Raw genomic sequence first — 26,709 nt, 5'->3', positions numbered from 1 at the left:
GACAAAATGAAATAGTCTGGTAGAGAACTGCCAAAAATAGATCCTTGCCAGTTTTCCTGAGAAGCTGGCATCACTCGTTATCCTATCCTCCATATTATGTTTAAGCCAAAAATGTGTGGGGTAGCAGAGGGAGCTTCATGCAAACATTCTTCAGTGAGTAAGAAAGGGAACAACGTGAATAGTAAGTTTAGTATATTCCAAAATCCACTGATGTCAGCAAACATCAGCAAAGCAAACTTTGTTTTTTGTTTTAAATCTTCTATTTTAGGAGCAGGTTCCAGTTCCTGTTTATCATCCAACTCCTAGCCAGACTCGGCTAGCAACACAACTAACAGAAGAGGAACAAATTAGAATAGCGCAAAGGATAGGCCTTATACAGCACCTGCCTAAGGGAGTCTACGATCCTGGACGAGATGGCTCTGAGAAGAAGATTAGAGAGTAAGTTACACAAATTAGTAGTTTTAAGGTGGCGGTGGTTTATTTTTTGTTTTTTTGTTTTTTGTTTTTTTAAATGACATTTCTGCAGGAGAGTGGATCTTGGGAGGAGAAGACTTTTTCTCTTTTTTGCCTTGTTTTATTCTTCATCTCACTTTCCTTGATTAGCAATGAGATTATATACCCTAGGGCAGGGGTGGGCAAACTACGGCCTGCAGGCCGGATCCGGCCCGTCAGGGCTTTGAATCTGGCCCACAAGATTGCCACCCCTGTGGCGCCGTGGGCCCCATGCCGCTCCCAGAAATGTCTGGCACCACGTCCCTGTGGCCCCTGGGGGAGGGGAGGCAGAGGGCTCCGTGCACTGCCCTCACCTGCAGGCACCACACCCCACAGCTTCCAATGGCCGGGGGAGGTCCCGACAGGCAGCGCACAGAGCCCTCTGCTCCCCCTTCTCCAGGGGCCGCAGGGACGTGGTGCCAGCCACTTCTGGGAGCAACCCAGTGCGCGCCGCTGCCATCCTGGAGCTGCTCCAGGTAAGCGGTGCTGAGCCGGAGCCCGCACCTCAAACCTCTCCTGCACCCCACACCCCAACTCCCTGCCCTGAGCCCCCTCCCGCACTCCTCCTGTACCCCAACCCCCTTCCGTGAGCCCACTCCTGCACTTCTCCCTGCACCCCTGCCCTGAGCCCCCTCCCACATTCCACACCCCCTCCTGCACCTCAACCCCCTGCCCTGAGCTCCATTGTACACTCCGCACCCCTCCTCTGCCCCAACCCCTTGCCCTGAGCCCTTTCCTGCACCCCGCACTCCCTCCCACACCCCGCACTCCCTCTTGCACTGCAACCCCCTGCCCCAGCCCTACATTCATGGCCCTCCATGCGATTTTCCCAGCCAGATGTGGCCCTTGGGCCAAAAAGTTTGCCCACCCCTGCCCTAGGGTGAAGTAGATGCCAAAATACCACTGCAAAAGCAGTCTTCCCCATCCCTGCTTAGACCACATCATCCCATTCCTTGAATCCCTCCATTGGTTGCCTCTAACTAACTAAAGCTCCTATTTCTCTCCTACCTAATCTTGTCCCCAAAAACATCTGTGTTCCTCTCTGCCCTTATTCCCCACCTCCATGCTGCTCCCAGTCCTTTTGGTCTTACTGATCCTTCTGTCTCCTTTTTTGCATTTCTGACTTCATGCCTTCTACCATCCTCCCTTCTTCTCCGCATCAAGAATAATCACAGCCTCTCTCTCCTGAATTGTTGTCCCATGTTTTGCTTATCTTGTCTTTCTAAGATTATAAACTCTTCAGGGCACAGACTGTGTCTTAGCTATGTTTGTAAGACATCCTGTAAATTTATGGTACCATATAAATATTTTTTAAGCAACAATATATTTAGCTTAATAGTTTCCATTCATTGTAATGGAAGTGTCAGGCTGCAATCAATCTCCTGAGTTTTGATAGTAATAAGGAGGTTTCTCTTCGCTCTTTTCTGAAGCCTGACTGCCATAAGGAAATTTACAGCTTTCTTTCCAGGCCAAGTAGTGGTTTTAAGGAAGATTGTTTTCCATGCACCACGATCACTGAAGTTTTCCTATGCCTTGTCCCATCCCTCTGATAAGTGAGTTAGAGACAGGTTTGAAAGTCTTTAATGGTGAATCACTAGGGCTTTGATTTTTGAGCTGAAAGTCTGCTTGCTGTAGCAAGTAGGGTTCCTGAAGTTTCATGTACTGAGAGGAAAATGGATGTATTATGGTAGATGTCTCTTCACCTGTCTAAGTTACAGTAACTTGATCATTTTTCCAACAAGTCAAAGTGGATTTGACCTGGTCTAGTAATCTCATGGAAATACTATGCTACTGCAGAAGGGCCAAAAGTTTGAGACTTGAACTTGGTTCTTCACTCCTAGCTTAGTAGAGAATTAGAGTGGCCACTCCTGGCACTACTGAAAGTATTCTGGTGCCTTGGTGGTTTCCTGCCATTTATACTGGGATATGGAGATTGAGCTTCTGTCCTCCAGGCATAGGACAAGTCTCAAGAGACTCCTGTTGATTGATTGATTGGAAGAACACCCTGTGATTCAGGCTCAAGTACTCTGACTGGCCTACATAGAACATTGAGTCAATGGCAAAGTAACAGCAGCACAGCTGTATTGGGCACATCTGATTGCATCATGCTGGAGAGAGTCTGGCTGCTTCATGTGGGAGGGAAATCAGGAGCACAGACAACAGTCCCTCATGAGGAGGGAGGTGCTGAGTCAAGAGAGAGGGGCTTGGCCTAAACAGAAAAGTTGCATTGTTTAATGACAGATGTGATTTTAAAAAACTGATTTAGTTAAACCAGTCTCGCTTTGTGTGGACACACTGTTTTAAGAGTGTTTAGTTTAAGTTGATTACAAACAGGTTCTCACATAATCCCATGATTCCAGGAACTCTGGCTTTAAGAATAAACACTAAATAGCACGAGATTCACAATAAAATCATGGGAGTTGGCAACATTGTCATCTTATGCCACTAGAAAGCACCATTCCAGAGCTTTTCTTCCTTGAAAGCTGTATTCTTCAAAATGGCGACATCTGCCACTGTAAATCATTCCAAAATATAGAAAAAAGGAACTGCACCTCGGAGTGTTCATGTCAGAATCTCTCACAGAATCGGTTGAACTGAGCAGCAGCCTTTTCAGTTATGGCACAGAGCACAGCATTGATTGTGAATGCCTGAAGGAAATGGCCTCTGGGGGGAGATGGAGACCAGGGGAATTACAGTAGTTGTGGCTTCTTCAGTTTTGAGGGCCTTTTTACATTGATCAAACAAGTTACAGTGTTCGATAGAGTCAAGTCATCCCCCTGTGGGTTTTAACCACACAGCTCACTGGAAACTGAGCTTGTATTCAGCATCCTCCTAATGTTGTTGGATGGGAGGGGGTGCCCCTCCCCCACATGGGTAGATTACACAGAGTGAGGAGTTAGGATAAAAAGCATTACTTTGACAGGATGTGCCAGAGGCTAATGTCATCCACATGGAGGCTCTGTGGGATTTTAGGGACGTAGCATCGAGAGCACTCCCAAGAAAGCTAGTACTGATGGCATTAGTGTTAATTTACCCAGGAAATCCCCATCTTGTCTATGAGAGGATGAGGTGAAGAGAACAGCTTCCCCACCTGCCCCTTCCACACCTGTGGAGCCCAGCCCCAGCAGAGGAGGCTTATATGGGGCTAGAGGAAGTGAGGCAGTGGCATAGAAGAATTGCTCCTTCAACACCCCTTCCTCCAGTTTGCAAGTTGTTTGTCCCCTCCACATGTGGACTTGGAGGGATGATTTGGCCTACATGTTTTTGTCCCATAGTTTAACTCTGAGAACCTTGGGGGTTTTTTTAAAGTAAAGTTCTGATTAATATTTATAAGTCAACTACTGCAAATAGCTTCGTACCCAGGCATGTCACTTACTCATTTTAAAGTAGAAATAGCTTTGACTGGCTGGAGAAGTCCACTTTTAAAAAGCATTAAAGAACAGGTAATAATAGAATTATTTACTTACATAGAGCCATTGCAAAGCACAGTCCTTCCCAGGCAAAGATGAGAAGGTCCTACCCCATGGAGTTTAAATTGAATACGTGCAACAGTGGTAACTGAGGGGGAGTGGAGGAGAGAGTCAGAGAGGTTGTCCCCTTTATGAGAGCTGAGGATGCGCAGTACCATGCAAGCAGTACACTACTTCGAGCAAGGTCAGCCCGTAGTGTGGCCATGCACTGCAGGTCACGCCTGGTGTGTTTTCCCATGGTTCTCATGATCTAAAACGGTTTATTTAAATTATTTTATTTATGGGAGGGGCAGGGGGAACACTGAAGGGTTTAATTCAGCCTTTTACTTTTCAAGGTTAATCTTTATTTTAATTTTTGTTATCAGAAATGGTGTTGGGCATAGAATTAAGGAGATTTGTTAGCTTCATTAACATAAAATGTATTCAGATGTTGATGTGATGATGAACTTATCCTGGTGCTTTTCTCCAATAAACATAGTAGCAGGGTAGGTAATACTGCTGCTTCACTTTCCAAAGCGATAAGAGTATCTTAACATTTCTCCAACTTCTTTTTCCTCAGATGTGTGATCTGTATGATGGACTTTGTTTACGGGGATCCTATCCGATTTCTGCCATGCATGCACATTTACCACCTGGACTGTATAGATGACTGGCTGATGAGATCCTTTACATGCCCCTCCTGCATGGAGCCAGTTGATGCAGCACTGCTTTCATCATATGAAACTAACTGAGCCAGGGTTTTGCCTCTGACCCATCAAGGAAACCATCCATTTTAATGGGTTTGATCCTTTGTCATTCAGCCCAAAGAGCCAGGGATTAGGAATTAAGATCATGCACAAAAAGTACATTTCCTAACAATTCCTGAATGGCTGCAGATATTGGAAAAAACACATAATATTTTAGGGAATATAGAAAAAGTAGGAAGTTATTTTATGGAAAGCCTTGACCCAGTGTTTAAAAACATAGTTGTCCTTTAACGCCTGTTATTACACACACACACACACAGGAATTGTATAAAGTTCTAAAAAAAACTGTAAATGTTCAAATTGAGTGTATCAAATTTTCTTAGAAGCGAGATAAGGATATTTTTTCCTAAAATAAAGGAACAATTTTTGTTCTGATTCCTTTCACAAGTTCCTGGTATTTGGGTCAAGGCTTTATTAAAAGCTACATTTTATAACACTGGCACAAAGAAATAGTTTTAAGCTTGTTTGCACAGTTCTTTTTTTTCCATTGGAAATGGAATCCATTGCCTTAGGTCTTTTTAAATAGTGTATTGTTATCGTCGGGCTGGCTCTACGCTTGAAATCCAGTTTATTTATAATCTGTTAAAAGTGCTATATTTTGTTTGCAGTTAGGATTATGCAGAATTCAAAGTGATCTCCTAGCCTGTAAGCAAATGGAGATGCACTGTCCCTTTTCTATAAGTGACAGTTCAATGTAAAGATGCAAAACAAATCTGCCAGTTAAATTTTGTTTTACCCTTTTCTGTTTGTTTTTCCTTAATTTGCTTCAGTTTTGATCAGACAATGATACTTAAACTTAAGTATCAACATTTTTGATTTATGATGTTAAAAGTGGACCACTGTGCTTCAGGACAAGATGAAAATGGAGCCATGGTGATTAAACTGTTCAGAACCATTTATTTCCCTTCTTACAAAATTAATGTCAGCGTTGATTACTTCTCCTGCCATACCCCCGCCCCCAATGTCTTACACCATAGCAAAAGGGTACTGCATCTCTCCTGCCTGTAGTTCTTCTTAGGTTATTGAAATTAAAAATAAACATACTGTATCTCAGTCTCTGAATGAAATGTATTTGTTAAGTCCTACTGGTGGACATTTCAGATATAAGAACTGTATTTTATGTTTTGCACATAAATGTTAAGTTCATATATAAACACAATTTCATAGTGATCAAGGGGAAAAAATAGTACCGCAAAAGTAGAAGTGATACAAGTGTCTGCAGTTCTGAAGCAGAAAAGGTATGTGCTTGGTAGAAACAGTCTAGCAAAAATTGTAGCTTTCAATCTTTGTATCCGCTTAGCATGTGTTTATTTTTTTCTTAAATGTACTCTACTGCAGTGGTCCCCAAAGTGTGAGGCACACTCCCCTAGGGGGGCACAGAGGAACATTCAGGGGTGGCACAGTGGGGCCTGAGCCAGTCCCCACAGGGGGCAGGGAGGGAACACATCCAGCCCCGCTCTGACCCCAGCCCAGCTCCGCTCCCAGCTGCAGCTCTGCTCTGCCCTTAGCCGCAGCTCCAATCTGTCCCCTGCTCTACCCCCATCCCAGCCCCATTCTGCCCCTGCTTCATCCCCAGCCAGCTCTGCCCTCATTCCCTCTCTGCCCCCAGACCAGCTCCTCCCAGAGCCCCAGCTCTGCCTTCAGTCCAAGCTCTTCTGCTAAGACAACTGCAGTAATGGAAGGGCGACTCGGACAGATTCCAATACGGGGGGGGGGGAGGGGGGGACAGGGACAGTGACAGGAAAAGTTTGGGCTCTACTGTGACTTTTATACACTCAGTGCAAAGCTGATACATTGAGAAAGCTTATTCTAGTAAATGGGATCAGCCTGAAGTTAACCACAGTGAATAAGGGAACATTCTTGATTGTTCTGTGTATATAGTTTGAGTGCTTGATGTAACAATTTATATTTAAACACACAAGTACTTTGAAAACTCTGTGTACTTATAATATAGAGCAATTATATGTCATTAATGATTTTAAAAGGTTGGTCAGTAGAATGCAGAATCAACATGTTGGTTTATTTATTAGCCCTGCAGCTGAAAGCTACACACTGTATTGTATATGAATTCCGTGGGTATTCAAAAGCAATTCAGAACAATCTACAGTACCAGATTCATTGAAATTGTTACACATTGCCTGATTTCCCCCTGCCTTCCCCTTTACATGAGACACACACACACACACACACAAAATTACATGAAGCAATTCTGAGAGGAAAGACCTGAAATTGTGCAATGTTCCTGAGTGGCAAATCATTGTTCCTTTTTCTTATCATTGTGTGTGTGTGTAGTGGTAGTGTTGTTGTAACATCATAAATGTCCATGTTTGTCAAGTATTCTAGTCAGAATTTTTTCCTTTTGCCTTGATTTTTAAAATTGGCAAATGAACAATTTTTAAACATCTTTTTCATGTTGGTATTAGTCTGTCTATTATAATATGTGATTATGAAAGATTTGGAAGGAGCACTGAAATGACTGGTTATCAAGCTGAATGGTTTTCCAGGCACTTTGTATTGTTGAACTTTTAACACTGATATACAGTGTTAAGAGAAACAAACGTATGCTTTAATTAAATTACTTGTTAAATAAAATTATAACAAAAGGTGTAAAGGGCTAGAGTTAGAATTGATTACACAAGAACATTCCAAAAACAAATTTTAATTTAAAATGTGTAAATATAATGAATACATTAAATTGATTTTAAACCTCTAGGTGCAATGCTGTTGCATAATAGTCTTGCTTTTCCAAAACTAAATAGCCTAAATTCAGATTTTTGGGGTTTTTTTAATTCATACACCCAAAATGAATATAAGTAATTTACTTAAGCCCAGGAAAAAATAGTTTCAAGAGAACTGTGTAGACTAAGATTGTAGATCACTTGGATTCTAGCCCCAGCTCAGAAACTACTTCCTTTGTGTCTAATTCCCCCATCTGTAAAAATTAGAATAATACTTGCTTCCTACTTTGCAGGGGTGTTCTGAATTAATTATTGACGCCTCAAATACAAACACATTAGACAACTTGATTGCAACACAGTTGTTTCCTAACCTACTTACAACTGCGGATCCATTTGTGGTGTAGCATAGATCTTACCAGTCTAAATCAGTTTTGTAATTCTGATATGGCCACCTGTTTTAACCTGTTTCCCTGCTGTGGTTGTATTTTTAGCGTAGACAGTCCCTTAGTATTTATTATAATGCTTTTCATCTTCAAAGCACTTTGCACACATTAAACTAAGTATAATTAAGCATGATTTTAAAATCCTTTAAAAATCTTTACGTGAAAAACTACTAGTAAAATACTGAACTTGTAAAAGCAGTTCACCACTAAAGGAACTTTGGATAAAAATAGTCTTTATTGTTTTAAAGCATCCCTTAGCAATTATACATGTGATTCACTATGATATCATAAATGCTTTATAAAACTTAACTGCACAAACATTTTATAAACTATTGGATGCTCAATTCCATAGTTGCTATAGATAATTAACAAACACACTATTAGAAATGTTGTGAGTGTTATTGGTGGTATTGTTTTAATCCTTTCACCTATAAAGCCAGCTCCCTTAATATTGCGAGCTGAGCTGTGTAGGGTTCTGAGGGAAGAGAAATTGGGTAATTCTAAAAGTTAATTTTTTTTATACATACAATTATGATTTTAAGGTACCAATATCTTGCAACCTTTCTGGATTAGGAGCAACTGTCCCCTTGGAAAGATGACAAACCCCTTTTCTAGTGATATAAAGCACAAATTTCTAGCCCAAGGGATTACAAGATATCAGACCTTAAACTTGTCAGTGATGGTTTCTTTCTTTCTTTTTTTAATGGCAGATGTTTGAAACGGCTGAGAGGCTTTGAATGTTACATTAAGTCCTGGTGAAGATGGAGTAGTGGACAGAGTGCAGGTTAGGTGATCAAAAGTGCATGTTAAATACAGTTTATCACATGGCTATCACTAGTATGGTGCATACATTCTTATGTGTGCATTAGATTCATTCCTTAAAGAGCTTTCTCTTCAACAAGCAGTTGAATGTCAGATAAAACCAACACATGAGAATGTTTCTTATAAAATCTATAATTGTTAAGCCATCCATAGAACACTCACAGATTTAATATCCAGAATAAATGTTTGTTTTAAAAGATTAAATTCCTTTTACACAGAATTTTAGTTTTTGGGGGAAATTGTGGACATGGTTGTGTGCTAATAATTCTTAACAAGCTGTCCGCTGTTAAATCCTATTCCACGATCAGAAAGTGGGGCCTTTGACTTTCTGCAGATGAAATGCTTAATTTATGCTTTTTGATAAAGGGATTAATGTAAACATTTTCCTTTAAAGTATACTTTTGATTTATGTAGAAGAAATAGCTAGATTTGCACACTGCCAGCAAATTTCTGATGACTTCAACTTTGCATACAAGCTTAGAGTGGACAATCATAAGCCACAGAGAAAAACCGTTGAAATTTAGAATACACATTGCTTCATTATCTGCAAATATAGGTGATTGATAATGACTTTAAAGACAATTGTTATATCAGGCAATCCTGTTGTACTGGGAGGGCGGCTTAATTACATTAAAATGGTTTATTATGATTTCTGGTTTAGAGGGAAGTTCAAAATTATAAATCATTAAGGCAGTTCAAGTTTAATAGATCCATGCTGCCAAGCAGCCAGGGTCCCCTTTGGGAAAGGACACAGAAGGCTCTAGCTTCCTGTGGATCCCAGCAATCCACCAGGTGTGGGGATATGTCCTGTAGCCTTTGACCGTGAAAATCCCAACTTGTGTGAAGAGCTCCACAAAGCAATCATCGACTTGCTTGTCCAGAGACCATTTGTGTGGGTTTTTCCTGTGGGAGAGGAGGATCTTGGCCAGGTGCAGTTGCTATTTTAAATATATGGTTTCCTTTCTGAATTGTTCCAACTTACAGCTTGGATGTTTGAGCTGAGAGTGGTGAGACCTGAGTACTTTTGATTCCCTCTTGATCACACAAGCCAATGGTAAAGTCCCTTATGCTTTTTGCATTTCCTTTTTATCCAGTCCATGAAATAGTTGTTGGCTCAGAAAAGCAAAATGTATGAGTATATGTATCCACACACATTTTATAGTGCTAAAATCTAGCCACCCGAACACTTCAGGTTTGCTATACAATAGCGAAAGTCCTCTCTCTACAAATAAGAAATGATAAGCTAAAATGTATAGGTCTGTAGCTTCAACACGTTGCTTATGCAGAAGTTTAATAGATATTTAGCAATCATTCTAGGCAGTAATATCTCAGTCAACACTGTGGTGTTTGAAATAGAACTTTCACAATATCCTCAGTCTCATCTTCTCTACAGAAGGATACTGGCAACATCCCTCGGGGTTTTTCCACTCTTTCTAGTAGTTTTGTCATATTCCAAACTCATGATTTCTAAAGTTGTGAAGAGACAAAGATCTAGTGTAACTGTGTGATTGTTCTATTACCCTGTTTCTCTGTAATAAAAAAAGCAAGTCTTATGGCGTTGGAGGAAAATGTCAATTTTAAGGTATGACTCAGATTTTGGCAGAATTATAACAACTGGAATTAAGTGGTAATTAAATTTATTTTAATATAATTACATAGAATAGACATTCCAGAGTGTGGAAATATGTCTTCCCCAAAATCGTGCTGTATTCTTCATAACTTTACAGTAAAAAAATAAACAGGGGAAGTTCATAGAGCTCCATGGTTTTCATCCAACTCTAGCCTAGACATATAGAACAGCACTTTCCATTGTCAAAGCTAATAGTACTAGCAGGGCTAGCAGCATCATGTACATGTGGGTGGTAATCAACAAGTGCTTCACTAGTGCTCATACTAGATTCAGCCAATAAATATGCTTATCTGTGGGGGCTAGACAGAGTGGCCATGTCATGAGACTGCAGTCATGTGAAATAATATGTCAAAGGCATATAGTTAGTTTTTTTTTTTAAAACAAGCAGCTGCAAGTAGTAACAATACAAAGTAGTATTGCTAGTAATGCAGAAGTAGGTCCATAGAGAACAGAATATAATGGACGGTTTCAGAGTAACAGCCGTGTTAGTCTGTATCCACAAAAAGAAGAACAGGAGTACTTGTGGCACCTTAGAGACTAACAAATTTATTAGAGCATAAGCTTTCGTGGACTACAGCCCACTTCTTCGGATGCATATAGAATGGAACATATATTGAGGAGATATATATACACACATACAGAGAGCATAAACAGGTGGGAGTTGTCTTACCAACTCTGAGAGGCCAATTAATTAAGAGAAAAAAAACTTTTGAAGTGATAATCAAGATAGCCCAGTACAGACAGTTTGATAAGAAGTGTGAGAGTACTTACAAGGGGAGATAGAGTCAATGTTTGTAATGGCTCAGCCATTCCCAGTCCTTATTCAACCCGGAGTTGATTGTGTCTAGTTTGCATATCAATTCTATCTCTGCAGTCTCTCTTTGGAGTCTGTTTTTGAAGTTTTTCTGTTGTAATATAGCCACCCGCAGGTCTGTCACTGAATGACCAGACAGGTTAAAGTGTTCTCCCACTGGTTTTTGAGTATTTTGATTCCTGATGTCAGATTTGTGTCCATTAATTCTTTTGCGTAGAGACTGTCCGGTTTGGCCAATGTACATGGCAGAGGGGCATTCAGCCATACCATCAGGGGCTCGTTCACCTGCACATCTACCAATGTGATATATGCCATCATGTGCCAGCAATGCCCCTCTGCCATGTACATTGGCCAAACCGGACAGTCTCTACGCAAAAGAATTAATGGACTGGGAATGGCTGAGCCATTACAAACATTGACTCTATCTCCCCTTGTAAGTACTCTCACACTTCTTATCAAACTGTCTGTACTGGGCTATCTTGATTATCACTTCAAAAGTTTTTTTTCTCTTAATTAATTGGCCTCTCAGAGTTGGTAAGACAACTCCCACCTGTTTATGCTCTCTGTATGTGTGTATATATATCTCCTCAATATATGTTCCATTCTATATGCATCCGAAGAAGTGGGCTGTAGTCCACGAAAGCTTATGCTCTAATAAATTTGTTAGTCTCTAAGGTGCCACAAGTACTCCTGTTCTTCTTTTTGAGAATATAATGGAATTATCCCAATTCTGCAGAAATATTACTGATTGGAGAGGGAAATCCCTGAAAAATTTTACCAAAATGGAATGCAGATTTCTTGATCTTTGTTTCTGCTGATAAATCTTAGAGCAACAGTGATTAACTGACCATCTGTTTAACTCAAGAGATTTGTGTGAGGCTATTTTTCATTGTTTGTTTCTGCTTTTTTTGTTTTAAAGCAATTCTAGAAGCACAGTATTTCCAAAAGTTAAAGATTTATTTAAAATATTCAAGTATCAGAGGGGTAGCTGTGCTAGTCTAAATCTGTAAAAAGCAACAGAGGGTCTTGTGGCACCTTTAAGGCTAACAGAAGTATTGGAGCATAAGCTTTCGTGGGTGAATGCCCACTTCATCAGATGCACGTAATGGAAATTTCCAGAGGCAGGTATAAATCAGTATGGAGATAATGAGGTTAGTTCAATCAGGGAGGGGGAGGTGCTCTGCTAGCAGTTGAGGTGTGAACACTAAGGGAGGAGAAACTGCTTCTGTAGTTGGATAGCCATTCACAGTCTTTGTTTAAGCCTGATCTGATGGTGTCAAATTTGCAAATGAACTGGAGCTCAGCAGTTTCTCTTTGGAGTGTGGTCCTGAATTTTTTTGGTGTAAGATGGCTACCTTTATGTCTGCTATTGTGTGGCCAGGGAGGTTGAAGTGTTCTCCTACAGGGTTTTGTATATTGCCATTCTCACTACGCAAGAGAATAAATGGACACAAGTCAGATATCAGGAATGGCAATATAGGCTATCCTGGGGCGGCAAAAAAAGCCAGAGCCGGCCCTGTATGTAGATAGTACAGCTGCCCCACCATGTAGTGTATATGTGAATATGTGGAACTGGGAAAGGCCAGTCTCTAGAAAAGACATTCCCACCTATGATTTTAATGATGGAAGACCAAGGATATCTTTGTATTTGTTTTTAAGGGTATGAGTTGAACATTCTTAACCAATCAGCCTGGTAGAAAGGCATTGGTCTGTGCTCCGACCTATTAATTTGCATTGGGAAACAATTTTACTTCTTCTCTAGAGGAAGAAAAGGCAAACTATAAACTGCCCGATTTCCTTCCTCCTGCCGGGAAAAATCCTGCAGGAGGGGGTAAGACAGGTGGGACCATTCTTCTTTGAGGTTCACTTTTATGGAGCTTCCCTCTCGCCTCTTACTCCACCCACCCTCTACTGAGAACAGAGTTGCTGAAGAAGCCCAGAGGGCAGTAAATACAACTTAAGGCTGCATTAACTCCAAACTGGACTTCTGTGCAGAAATCTAGCCATTCTCCAGCAGACAGTGCCAGGCGGAGGCGCCCTGAAATCTCTACAGAGCACTTTCATCTCAGATTTGCAGCAGAGGGGCATCTATGGAGAATAAGGGCAGAGGGGGACAATGAGACTGTAGACACATTGCTCCCTCTTGTGGCAAGAAGGAGATCTACACACAGGAGTTGCTCCATCCTAAACTTCTTACTGTGGAAAACATTTCTAAAGAATCTTTTTAAACATGGAAATAGCAGCTACATGAGCCACGATGTCCAGGAAAAGTTTACTGTCAAATTAATTTTGTACTGCTGAACAAACAGTGGAATAGTAGTCAGGGCCGCTGCAAGGAAGTTTCGCCTAGGGCACAAAACTTCCACCTTGCGCCCCTCCCCCAGTCCTGCAGCAGCTCCCTGCCCCCCCCACCCATCCTGAGGCGCCCCCTCCCCACGGCAGCTTCTCACCCCCAGGCCCGGGGATCCGTGCAGCAGCTCTGACCCAGGAGATCCCCTGGGTTGCCGGCGGCACGCTGACCCAGGGGAACCCCGGGGCTGCCTGCCGGCGGCTTAGACTCCCTCTCCCTCCCAGCGCAGCGGCTGCTGTAAAACAAACACAAATTGGGGGTGTCACTTTTTGGCACCCCCAAATCTTGGCACCCTAGGCAACCGCCTAGTTGGCCTAAATGGTAGCACCGGCCCTGATCGTAGTGCATTTCTTAAACTTCAAGTCACGTTTGTTCTGGCAAACGCTGATGGGTTTGGTTTCCAAGGCCCCCTGGTCATTTTTAATTTAGCCTAAGGTGGATATGATCCACTCTTCCATTGTATTCTTCACTTGCTTTTTTCTAAAATCCTGGCTATACTATAAATTATCCAGCCTACAAAAAATGATAGAACAGACTGAAATTAAAAAAAAAAAAAATCACATTTGCATAATTGAAACTTCTTAAGGTCTTTACTAGCAAGTTTGTTTCAGCAGCTAGAAAATTACTGAAGAGAAAACCTGATAAGAAGATCTTTGTATGAATAATGAAATGCCTGAGATTCAAAAGCTTCTGACTTAATCTGAAAGACTGAATTTTCTCTCACCAAACTAAACAGGTAAACAACTCAGGGATCGGGAAAAGTGTTTCTTTTTCGCAATAACATCAATAAAAATTCAAATTTACGTTCATAACCCAGGCAGATCAAAACCAATAAGCCTTCTTGTTTAGTTGTCCCATTTCATATCCTAGCAAATAAGTAAATAATGTATACATAAATTAAAAATTAATTACAAAGATATATTACAAGCCAGGTTTGGAAAAAGAAATATTTTGTAAAGGGGTGGGGGTGGGAGTGGGGAGGTTGTTTTATTTTTTGCCAGACTGTCACCACAGATTCAAAATCTTTTAGGTATCACATGTTCTGGTCTCTCCCACTGATTTAACAGAGAAGGGCGATAATGTTTCAAAGTTTGCATACAAAGACATCAAAGAAGAAAAGGTTAAGACACTGTTGAAGCTCCAGAATGTACTCCATTTTCTGAGACGGATTTGGCTTGGTGCAAGGCAGCTTGAATTCTGAAATGTGTTCTTGTTTCCATGGAGTAATTCTTGTAATTTTGTCTAAACAAAAACAAATCCATTCTGAGCATCATATCATTAAATATTTTCTAGTTATTTTTACGATACAAAACAATTGCAGACAGCAAAAAGCCTTTCTTCACAATCTCCTTTGTTGCCGTCTCTAAAATATAAGGCCATATGTGCTTGGCAGAACAATGTAGCTCTTTGTTCTTTTATTTGTAGTTCTAGTGTCTGGCAAGTACCAGGGAAAATACAGCTTAATAAGAAACTGAATCTGTTCCACTCCTTCGGAATGCTGAGTCCATATTAAATATCCATGATGTCAACTCAGTTTATTCCCAGAAATTAGATTTAATTTTTTTTTTAATGTTTGACTGAACTTTACTGTGATTAGTCATCTTCATGGGATCTCCCCCCACCCCCTTCATTTTAATAATAATTGTTAATGTAGGGTGAGGACTGGTATTTAACCATTTTGCTGCAGCCATGTGAGTCCAGGAACAGCAGAATGTGAAAGTGAGTGCAATGTTCACAGGTAAGAGATAAAGGATGAAATTTTGATTAAAAAATGCCCTTAGTTTTAAAAATGTAGCATAATGCAGGGAAAGTTTTTTTTTTTATTTTTTTTTTTTTTGGAGTGCCTAAATGTTGATATATAAACCATGGGAGGAGTGGTGAGTGTGTGTGCTTGTTTTCCGTGCTACAGTTTCTTCTGGTCACTTCAAATTCTTGTCTCCAACTTATTTGCTGAATTTACAAAACAAACAAAAGGCTACACAAGAGAGCTGAAACATCCAGAAGAAACAAACTGATTCTGGAGATCTCTTGGCATGGACGCTACTCAGAGTAGAAACAACATGTCATTTTCTGACATTAAACCATAAGAGGAAATCAAACCATTGTACAATTGAAGTGCTACAAAGGTACGTAGCCCCAGCTGAAGCACAGAAGGCAGAAAGCTGAAGACCAGTCAAACTGTATAATTACTTAACCCCTTCATGCTCTTTTTTAAAAACTCTTTGTAAAACATGCTGCAGAAAACATGAGCCAAGATGAGGCTACAGTTGAACAGAAATGTTTTAAGACACACAAAAAAGGATAAAGGGAGCAAATCCAGTCCCCTGTCCTAAGACAAACCTGTTGGCAGCAGCATCAGTGGGCAGGGTGATGAGCAGGCCAGCTGATCTGGGACTAGGAGAAGACGGGGAGTTGGGCTGGGACAGCCTTCATGGACCAGCTCCACAGCATAGGGGGAAGAGGAAAGAAAGGATTCTGTCCTCCTCCACATATGTCCTGTGCTGACCTGGGGATTTGTCCTTACATATATTCTAAACAGCTAGGGCAACCTGAGTTGCGGTTTTTCCATTTCCTGTCAGTTAAAGCCCAAAGACAGTGCCTGCAAGCACAGATCCTCTTTTGTAGGTATTAACGTCTCTCCTGTTACAGGAGAAACAGAGAGCTTAAGTCCTGGCAGGTGTCAGACCATTTTAATTTATTTAAAGAGAGTGTTGTCATTTTTATACTACAGATGCGTGTTAACTATTTAAAGACTTAAACAGTTTATTTTTAAAAGCATTTAAATTCAGCTTCAGTCAGTCATATCACTCATGGGAGCATGGGACCTAGAAATGGGGCAGTTTCTATGAGAAAGCTCTGAACTCCAAACCTATCACGCTGCTGCTTCGCTTAACAATGTAACAACTGACACAAGAAGCTGACCGAAGGAGGCTGGTGGAGGGTAGCTTGTGACCATTTCTGTTTATGTTCTCTCGCTGACTTTGCTGAGCTCCAGTTCCTAGTTTTTTTACATTATCCAGACGTTCCAAATCTCATTTTCTCCTCAGTGGTTAAAAATATTGCTTGTAGCATATGTCAGTATAAATGCAAGTACTTCTGTTTACATCCAAACCAACCTGTTTATAATTTCACCCCACTCGCTCTCTTACTGCTAAGATACTCAAACCAGCAGTAGTATATGGATGTAGGTCACACGGAAGAAAGCCTATACTGCCTGTCACATGGCGCTTGTCTCCACTCTTTGGATTTGCAAACATGAGTCTGCATATCAGGAATTGGCTTTACACAACCAGTTCTCCCTCTAGTGGTTTAGGAAAAACTTGCGTGGATTTTCTAAATGCCCAGTTTAGAATTGCATCTCCAGTCATTAAATATTTACAGTGAAATGATCTTACCATGATAATGATTTTCTCATTCCTAAAAGGTAACAGTGTAGTGAACTGATAAACAAAAGGTGTTTTTTTTACACATATGTGAGACGGAGTTATTTTAGGTTTCAGAGTAGCAGCCGTGTTAGTCTGTATCTGCAAAAAGAACAGGAGTACTTGTGGCACCTTAGAGACTAACAAATTTAGTAGAGCATAAACTTTCGTAGGCTACAGCAACATACATACATACAACATATGTTCCATTCTATGCTTCCAAAGAAGTGGGCTGTAGCCCACGAAAGCTTATGCTCTACTAAATTTGTTAGTCTCTAAGGTGCCACATGTACTCTTGTTCTTTTTGGAGTTATTTTAGAAATCTTTGGGGTAAAGGAGTTATTTTAGATAGCAGGTGATCTGCAGCTGGGGGATTTACTCAAGTATTATGGAGCAGCCATATCTGATCCAAATTAAAGGGAGAGGCAAGCTTCCCATTGTAAGTCCCCATGTCTGAGCAAAGCAGCATGGAAACTGAGCACCTTGCAGGAATATGCTGCTCACCAAAGAGTAAGTTAAGAGTTATTTATTTCTCACTCCTGGCTGAAGCAAGCTATCCTTTGCTTATTGTTTTTTGTTCGCTTGTTTGTTTGACCCGGCTGAAGAAAGCCCCAGAACTAACTCTTTATGCATTAGGCCAAAGCACAACAATGCTCTGTGCTTCAAAAAGTGGCAGGATGCAATATTTCTCTTTAAACTTGTTCTCCCCTTTGCCTACACAGAGAACAATGTCTTAAATAATTGGTAAACTTTTCTAAATATAAACTAAGCTGCTACTGATTCCAGGCTGTGCTGCCCTAGCTGCTGACTCAAGCCTAGAGGTGTGTGTTGGGAGAGCATGGAGCCTGAAGTGGCAGAGCACTGCAGTAAGTGAGGAAGCATTAGACTGAGTGAGGAACTGTCTGGATTCCTTAACTCTTCGTTTCCAGACTATTTTTAAGTGCACAGCTTTTCAAAGGAAGCGGGTGAGGTCCTTTTTGGGGGGGGACTAAGTGTTTTGATGGTGGTCACTTTCAACTAGCTTTGTGTGGAATGAAGTTTTTGTTGTTCTAAATGTGTTATTTGAGAGACTGTGTAGTCTGGGGTCAGAAGCACTGGGGGGGGGGGCGGGGGGAGTCAGGATTTCCTACATTTTAATCCTGGCTCCGTATAACCTTGGCCAGGCTACTTCCCCACTCGTCCTCATCAGTAAAGTGGGATAACACCTACCTAACCACAAGAGTTATTACTTAGGAAATGTTTACACAGCATGGTCTATAGTGTACAATACTATTTTTTTCAGGAAGAAATTCTGGCCCAATATAAAGCTGAGAACGGTGCAGAGACAGAATGGTAAGTCTGTTATGAGGCAAGTACACTATCAAGCCAAGATGTTCTTGATAAATCTAATTGATAGAAAACTAGTAATGTTCAAACAGTAGTATGGCAAAGTGAAACATTCCTGCTATTTTTCAGCTACACTTAAAGTAATGCAAAATGAAGAAGCTAAATACAACCTGAAAATCATTTTTACTACATGCACTTCAATGAAGTAGAAGAAAAAAGATCATTGCTGGCTAGCAATTGCATTTCTGACATACCACAGATTCTTGACTTCACCAAATGTATCCTCCATGCAAAGCTAAATAGCCTGAAGAGGCAGTTACTTTGTTATTTAGGAGTGATTTCTAGTGGGAAATACTGATAGTCAAGGTAAAAAGCTTTAAACTGATTTATTTAAAGCAGGAGTTTTCCTGAAAGTAAAATATGTTTGGTGCATTAAGGAGCAGTATGGCCCAGCAAATAATACATTGGATTGGGATTTCAGACATCAGGGTTCTATTCCCAGCTCTGTCACCAACCTGCTGTGTGACCTTTGGGAAGTGACTTCACCTTTCTGTGCCTCAATTTCCCCCTCCCAGCCTTTGTTTAAACTGTAAGATCTTTCAGATGGGATGGTCTCTTACTGCGTGTTTGGATAGCGCCTACCACAATGGGGGCCCTGGTCGTGGTTGGTACTACCATAATACTAACAATAAAAAAAGTATCCACTATATTAGTCAATGATCTCTGCCTTGCCCCCTACCTTTCAGTACAATGCCTTAATCAAATTGACTAGATAGAGGCCTGAGCAGGCAATTGATAGTCTTACTTTGCTCTTTCCAGTAACTTTACTCCTTCTTCTTTTCTACCATGGTCCATGTATAGTACACCAAGTTCAAGCAGAGCATTTGGGATTAAATAATGGTCATACTTTATCTTCCTCTCACTGCAAGAGAAGGAGAAACATAGTTACAAGGTTTTCATGCTGCAATTTCCTCTCATTCTAGCTACAAACAAATAGGAGCTCAGTTGGGGTTAGGAGGGACTAGTCAATCTCTTCAATGATGCTTACTCTTCAGGTACTCTAACCTAGACTATCTCTAGGTTATTCAGTAAGTGCTCTATACATTTGCATGGCAATACATGACCATCTTTTGCAGCATGTTATTTACAAGTTTCTTAGTGGAGGGGAGGGAAATAAAAGGTAGCAGTGCTTCATGCACCACCCACTTGCATTGCCAAAATGAGATGCCATTCACTGTATATTGTGCAGTTATTTCAAATAGGATAGTTCTGCCAACTGATTCTTTGAGCTTGGCTCCCACTTGGTTGGGCTTCAGTATACACACAGGCTCGGATAGGTTCCTGGGGTGTGGCTTCTTTATGAGTGGGTGGGGGGGGGAATAAGTGATACTAGCTCCTAAATGTCACCCACTTATGGCACCAAAGTGAGAAGTTAGCCTTACTCTGAGTATGTCTACACTAGCACTTTTGACGGTATAACTTGTGTCGCTCAGGAGTGTGAAAAACACCCCCCATAGCACATAAGTGACACCAACAGAAGGGCTGGTGTGGACAGCGCTACATTGGCAGGAGACGCTCTCCCACCGATGTAGCTAATGCCGTTTGTTGGAGGTGGTTTAATTACGTCAATGGAAGAGCTCTCTCCCACCGGGATACAGCAGCTACAGGAGTGATCTTACAGCGGCAGAGCTGCATTAGTACAGCTGTGCTGCTGTAAGCTCGCTAGTGTAGACATGGCCTAAATTGTCAGTCTGTGACTCTCCCTCCCTCTTACACGAGGAATGAAATAGTTAACAATGTTGGTATTTAAAATCCTCATCATCACTGGGCACCTGAGTTAATAAAATGAATGGAGCAGTTCACACCTCTCCAAGCTATTACTTCAGGCTCTCTGCTGACTCCCTTTAGATTTCTGTTCACTGAGAAGAAAACAGCTGCATTCTTAACTCAAGTTAGCTAACGCAAGGTAAAATCCTAGTGATAGAAAAGGCAGTTTGTAGTTTTCACATGTTAGCAGGTTGAGTTAAAGATTAGGCTCCCCGATAGGGTTTAATACAACCTGTTAACTCCATGTGAAAAACTTACAAACTGCCTTGTCTTCGCTAGGATTTTCTCATGTGTTAACTATGACACAGTACAACACACTTCACTTCACTTCACCTCTCCCCCATCCCCCAGGTGAAGACTAAGCTTTAAGTGCCATTAAACTTGGGTTTAGAATTTAACTATTTTTGTAAGGGCAAAGGGCATGGATTTGTTTTGTTCAGAAGGTACACAATGGGTCAGTGCCCTATGAAAACAAAAACAAAACTCACTTCCACTGCATATGTAAAGCCAAATTCTTAGGTCCTGTCTATGTTAAGAAAATGTGCACCGTTCTAATTATGTCAACATAGCCACTTCGGTATGTTACCAGGTTAAGTGTGCCAGTGCAGCATGTTTATGTTAAGCATCTATACCAATAGAACTAAATTAATATAGTTACATCAGTGCTAATGTCCTTAATGTAAATGGGGCCTTAGAGAACAGAAGAGCAATTTGAGGGTGTAATTTAATTACCAGGGAAAGCTTCACTTAGTACTGTATCTAATTCATAATGAGGTTTTTCTACCCAATTTTACAGTGACTTGACTGAGGAATATTGAGATTCAGATCCCAATCACGCAACTTTTTCCATGGATGCAGCTGTCTCCAGCTACACAGAGCTTCCATAGGGTGTGGGAATCTGCACACAGAACAAATTCTGGGAAGCAACAGCCAGCCTAGGAATCATTTTGGTTCTAAAGTTACATACACCCAAAAATAAAGGTTTCTAATAGAAGAGCTAAGAGAATCTTAACTATACCATCACAAATACTTTAGAAAGGTACAATTAAGGCTTGTCCTCCTCAACTGCTCTTTTAAAATTCCTCTCACGGAAACCCCCAACCAGTCCTAGGTCTTACTCAGCTGAAGTAAAATATGGTTCTCCTCTGACAAATGAATAAAAATGGGACTGTGTGCGCGGGTGGGAGGGGGGAAAAGAGCACATTTACTGCATTTCAATGGTTCTATATCACACATTCTCAATTACATGCAAGTTTTTTCTAACTTCCAGCCTTGCAAACTCAACCTGTGCTCTTCAAGTCAAGCTGGGTTCTTAGAATCATAGAATATCAGGGTTGGAAGGGACCTCAGGAGGTCATCTAGTCCAACCCCCTGCTCAAAGCAGGACCAATCCCCAACTAAATCATCCCAGCCAGGGCTTTGTCAAGCCGGGCCTTAAAAACCTCTAAGGAAGGAGATTCCACCACCTCCCTAGGTAACCCATTCCAGTGCTTCACCACCCTCCTAGTGAAATTTTTTCCCCCAATATCCAACCTAAACCTCCCCCACTGCTACTTGAGACCATTACTCCTCGTTCTGTCATCTGCTACCACTGAGAACAGTCTAGATCCATCCTCTTTGGAACCCCCTTTCAGGTAGTTGAAAGCAGCTATCAAATCCCCCCTCATTCTTCTCTTCTGCAGACTAAACAATCCCAGTTCCCTCAGCCTCTCCTCATAAGTCATGTGCTCCAGCCCCCTAATCATTTTTGTTGCCCTCCCCTGGACTCTTTCCAATTTTTCCACATCCTTCTTGTAGTGTGGGGCCCAAAACTGGACACAGTACTCCAGATGAGGCCTCACCAATGTCAAATCGAGGGGAATGATCACATCCCTCGATCTGCTGGCAATGCCCCTACTTATACAGCCCAAAATGCCGTTAGCCTTCTTAGCAACAAGGGCACACTGGTGACTCATATCCAGCTTCTCGTCCACCGTAATCCCTAAGTCCTTTTCTGCAGAACTGCTGCCTAGCCATTCAGTCCCTAGTCGGTAGCAGTGCATCCATCTTTTCATACATCATCCACAAAGGCTGTGCAGACCAAAAAGTATGTCCTGTGCAACACCTGTGCATCCTCATCACCTTCAATAGGTTTCTTATGTGAATTCAGTGAACAATTCTGTTGATGGTGCACAAGAAATAACAGAATTCAGCTCACACTCTGTTAGTTGTGTTGACTCTGCAGGGCTAGCAGAAGTAGAAAAGCACTTTGGTCCCTAAAGTCAGCAGATATCTCTGTATACACATGGATTGTAGATTTGCTGAGCAAAATGTACCACTGTTACACAGGTTTCAGAGTAGCAGCCGTGTTAGTCTGTATCCGCAAAAAGAACAGGAGTACTTGTGGCACCTTAGAGACTAACAAATTTATTAGAGCATAAGCTTTCGTGGACTACAGCCCACTTCTTCGGATGCATATAGAATGGAACATATATTGAGGAGATATATATACACAGCTATTTTAGAGAGGCTTGGACTTGACTTAAAGGACTTGACTGCTTGACAGTGCTACTTACACTCAGCATTTCTTGAGTTCTTCTGTGTGTTAAATATGGGGAAAAAACTTACTTTAAATGGATGTAAATGAAATGATCTTCTGCCTCAGAAATCTTGCCCAAGTGCTTCAGACATAAACCCTTTAACAGCTTTATCAAACATTGGTCATCTGCTAGTAATTCTGTAGCTGCAAGATAAAGTAACCGTTTTATCACTTTTGCATTTTGAAATAACTTGGTGCCTTAAAAAAAAAAATTAAACATTGCTGTTCCAAAAATACTTAGCAGGCACATTTTCAAAACCTCTTTGCAACGGTTGAGATTTTCAGAGCTTTTTTTTTTTTTTTTTGTATGGCACTAGTGGCCCATTCAGACTGGCTGGATTCTCTACACTTCCTGTGAGATAGCTGCTGCCCTTTGGAGTTTATGGTCTAAGGCCCTGATCTGCAATCAGAGATGCACTAGAATCTTTGCATCCTCTGTTATTTCAGTGCAGGCACTAGGGTCTACATACATGACCTGATAGGGACTCCACTTAAGAGAAGATGCACAAGTAGCTGTTTAAAAAGCAAAGTTGCTTCCCATGGGGAAAGGAAGAGAAGATAAAAGTGATGGGATCACATTGTTCCAGACTAGCTATGTGCACAGTTAAGTGGGTTAGAGCCTGCAAGGTTTTTTTTTCTTCCAGTAAGATAAGTCAAATGTATATCAGCAATCCCCACTGGCCATCTATTCTGTGAACACATTTATATGTATGCACTTTTTAAAACGTATAATGTATCCTGCCACGGATATGCACGTTGTATAAACTAGTCATTGAGGGCCCAATCCTGAAAATACTTATGCACGTGAGAATTTTATTCCCATGAACACTTCCATTAACTTCAACGGACTTCTTACAGCATATACCATCAGTCACATACATGTTTGCTGGATTAGGTCTTTATAGTGTTAGATCCGTGCCCCAAGGATTTCAGTCTAACTTGGTCTCCTTCTGTATATTGCTATTTAAATGGACATTGTCAACTTGAAAAAAATCACACTTTTGTAAAACATATTACGGCTAATTGTAACACCTAAAGGCATGAGAGAAAAAAAACTGCTTTTAGTATATACTTCTCATTTAAAATATACAGCACTTTTCAGACCGTATCCTCAAGGCACTTTATAGTCATCAATGAGCCTCAACAAACTCTGCAAGGAAGTTTGCATGGTTTGCAAACTGGCACATGCTGACCCATGACACAGTAGCAGAATGGGTGACTGAGGCAGCAAAAGTCCCTCTTCTGACCATTACACCAAACTCCCTTCCCTTCAGCTAAAAGGTTCCCCCACCACCACCTTTTTCAGAGTTAAAAAGGGGACAAACTTGCCTGATACTTCAAGCAACCCATATGCCTCAGACTGACTTAAAAGTTCAGTTTTCAATGTTTCAAGCTGAATTACTAGTTTTTCTAGCTGTTCACTGAAGGACACAAGCCACCAGCTGATGACAATGTCATTCTCTGACCAAATGGGCTAGGAAGATGCCTCTCAGGTCTCTGGGCCTAGGGAGATACTAATGATGAGTATTACTAAGTAGCTGAATGACACCTGCTGGACAAGCAAGAACAACATTAACAGCATTCTTCAGAGAATTTAACTTGTCTGCTGGCTGGAGAATAGTTGTGGTAACGTGCAGTGTATATGCAGGGAAGAGACAGGTTCTAGAAAGGATTTCAGGGTGTTGATTTGACCCAGACTCCACTGTCATGGTAAGGTCTGAACCTTTCACAGAAAGGTGGCGAGTATAGATGAGAATGAAAGGTTTGTAGTATAGGGGGAATTGCAGAAGGGCAGCTGTGCAGGCTGGGGAACCCCTGCTGGACTGGGGAGACCAAAAATAAAAGATGGAGAGAAAAAACAGCAATTCTACTCTGCCAGGCCTGTCTAGTTAACACACTGAAACCAGGCATAGTATAAGAGTCTGACCTCATTTTGTACCATTCCCTTCTTAGGCTCCGGTTTTTTTGCACAGTCCATTTGAGTGCAAGTGTTTTACAGCAAATGGTTAACTCACAGATATCCATCAACCCTCCAGGTTGTTGGTTAGTAGGTGATGGTGCTTTCTATAAATCAGCTTGACGCTGGTCTCCTCCACTGTGTTCTTTAGAACTGAAATAATACAGCACCTGCATATAGCGAAGCATGTGCAGTTTGTGGCCCGTCACCCATAGTGTAATTGAAGTCAATGCAAATGATAAATTTGACCCTTAGATTTAAATATGTATTTTGTAAAAGAAATGGTCTTTCAATACTGGATGGTTCCTAAGATGCATCCTGTAAGTGACAAATCTCTTATGCCATATTACATGTTAATGCATTAATAGAGGAATGTTATTCCTATCTGTATTAACAACACATGGTGACATAATCCAGCTCACTCTTGTGACTGTATTAACTTGTTTTACTAGCTGGAAAACTTTTATTCACAGACAACCAGAATATCTTCAAGTATATATACTACTGTAAAGCACCTGCTTAAATTAGATCAGTGCTTACCTGGGCTTCTTTCCAGAGCTGCTTCTGCCTCAGTTAATGTCTGCAACATGCCTTCTGTTAAATCAGGACATTTTCCAATCACAGCATAGCCATTCCAGATATACATCATTTCCTAGGGGTGGACAAAGAACACATTTCATTAATGTGGCAATGGAGAGATGTAGGTAGCTAATTATTTAGATTATTTCAGCAAAGGGCAGAAGTTACGAATTCCTTCCTAGGTGCGGATACTGCTGATATGGCCTCACTGTAACTTATTGCTAAAAGCAAATAGTGCTGGAAGTCTAAGTCTTATTAGCAAAACCAACGGGGAGTCCTCATTGTTTTTGCTGATACAAACTGACACGGCTACTACTCTGAAGTCCTATTAAGTCATCTAGTCCACCCCTTCCCTTTGCCAATACAGATCACTTGAGTAGAACACCAACCCTATCTCTGTAATATAAGGGGCAGCTCTGAAGCTGAGACACAGATTGGAGGACTGGATGGCTCAGTATATCAATGGGCTTAAACTGCAGCAAGGGAGGTCTAGGTTGGACATTAGAAAAAAGTTCCTAACTGTCAGGGTGGTTAAACACTGGAATAAATTGCCTAGGGAGGTGGTGGAATCTCCATCTCTGGAGATATTTAAGAGTAGGTTAGATAAATGTCTATCAGGGATGGTCTAGACAGTATTTGGTCCTGCCACGAAGGCAGGGGACTGGACTCGATGACCTCTCGAGGTCCCTTCCAGTCCTAGAATCTATGAATTGTCAACTAAACGATATAAGGTTTTTGGAATAAATTCTATAGAGCCAGTCCTATTGATTTCATCCCTATTCATTCTGTATGGCTTTTCCATTGGGGCAGTTCACTGGCCTACAGACATGAGCCTAAGCTCTATTCTAAATGCTAATAAGACGTGCCTATCACTACAATCACCATCACATCTGGGACTTTTAGAAGAAGAGTTAAAGACAGAATTATTATGGAGACTTATTAGAACCTTTCTTTACCTGTTTCTAAAAGGGCTATTTTGTAACTTAAATGTTTCTTATTTCTAAATTCCTGCACACGTTAATTTTATTCTAGGGCTGATAAGCAAAGGCATTTGCTATAGCTGTGCTATTTTTAATGGTTGAGGAGACAGTGCTGTGCTTATTTGTCTCTAGTGAAGATTCAGTTGTGTGGGTGGTTATAAAAGTACCCCAAACTGCATTTTTCCATAGTTTAAATAAAAACTTTCTGGGATAAATCTGTGAGTTAGGACCTGATTCCAATAAGCAAGTTCCTTCCCACCCAAATGAAAAGTCCTAGAAAGTATAGCAGTTCAGTTAAAATTCTGTTATAAATTGCTTGTTACCTGAACCTCAACTCTATCCATCCCCTAGTCTTTAACTATTAGAGAGTGACACCTGGTACCTTGAAAGTGCAATTGCAGCAAACGGAAACCGGATACTTAGCAAGAAGACTTGCTAGAGAAACCTGTTGCACCATCACATAAGACCAGCCCCAGTAAAACTCAAATGTGGCTGTTTCTGGCTTCCAATGGCGTATGGAAACCTATTGGGTGTGGATGCAAAGTAATTTTCACTAGAGGTGACCCCATTATTGGCCTCCACCTAAATCCTTGGA

The 26,709-nt window shown here is 41.1% G+C and overlaps 2 protein-coding genes across 6 annotated transcripts in view; one reads left to right on the top strand and one right to left on the bottom strand.

The window, feature by feature from the left end:
* Nucleotides 1-5,761, top strand: part of RNF11 (ring finger protein 11) — a 47,625-nt gene extending 41,864 nt beyond the window's left edge. Inside the window, exons 2-3 of the mRNA XM_054036813.1 lie at nt 269-438; nt 4,522-5,761. Of these exons, the coding sequence (XP_053892788.1) occupies nt 269-438; nt 4,522-4,693 (342 nt within the window). The 3' untranslated portion in view covers nt 4,694-5,761. The remainder of the gene's footprint in view (nt 1-268; nt 439-4,521) is intronic.
* Nucleotides 5,762-14,013: 8,252 nt separating this feature from the next.
* The window catches only part of TTC39A (tetratricopeptide repeat domain 39A), an 80,114-nt gene continuing 67,418 nt past the window's right edge, over nt 14,014-26,709 (bottom strand). For 4 of the 5 annotated variants that reach the window (XM_054036807.1, XM_054036809.1, XM_054036808.1 and 1 more), the window contains 4 exons: nt 25,096-25,207; nt 22,628-22,742; nt 18,999-19,115; nt 14,014-14,687 (listed from right to left, as the gene is read on the bottom strand). In XM_054036807.1, coding sequence (XP_053892782.1) covers nt 14,567-14,687; nt 18,999-19,115; nt 22,628-22,742; nt 25,096-25,207 — 465 coding nt within the window. In that variant the 3' untranslated portion in view covers nt 14,014-14,566. The other variant, XM_054036811.1, reaches the window with a different exon arrangement.

Source organism: Malaclemys terrapin, chromosome 8, assembly GCF_027887155.1.
Source record: "Malaclemys terrapin pileata isolate rMalTer1 chromosome 8, rMalTer1.hap1, whole genome shotgun sequence".
NCBI lineage: Eukaryota > Metazoa > Chordata > Testudines > Emydidae > Malaclemys > Malaclemys terrapin.
The sequence above is the reverse complement of the archived record's forward strand: the minus strand, read 5'-3'. Positions and strand labels throughout refer to the sequence as shown.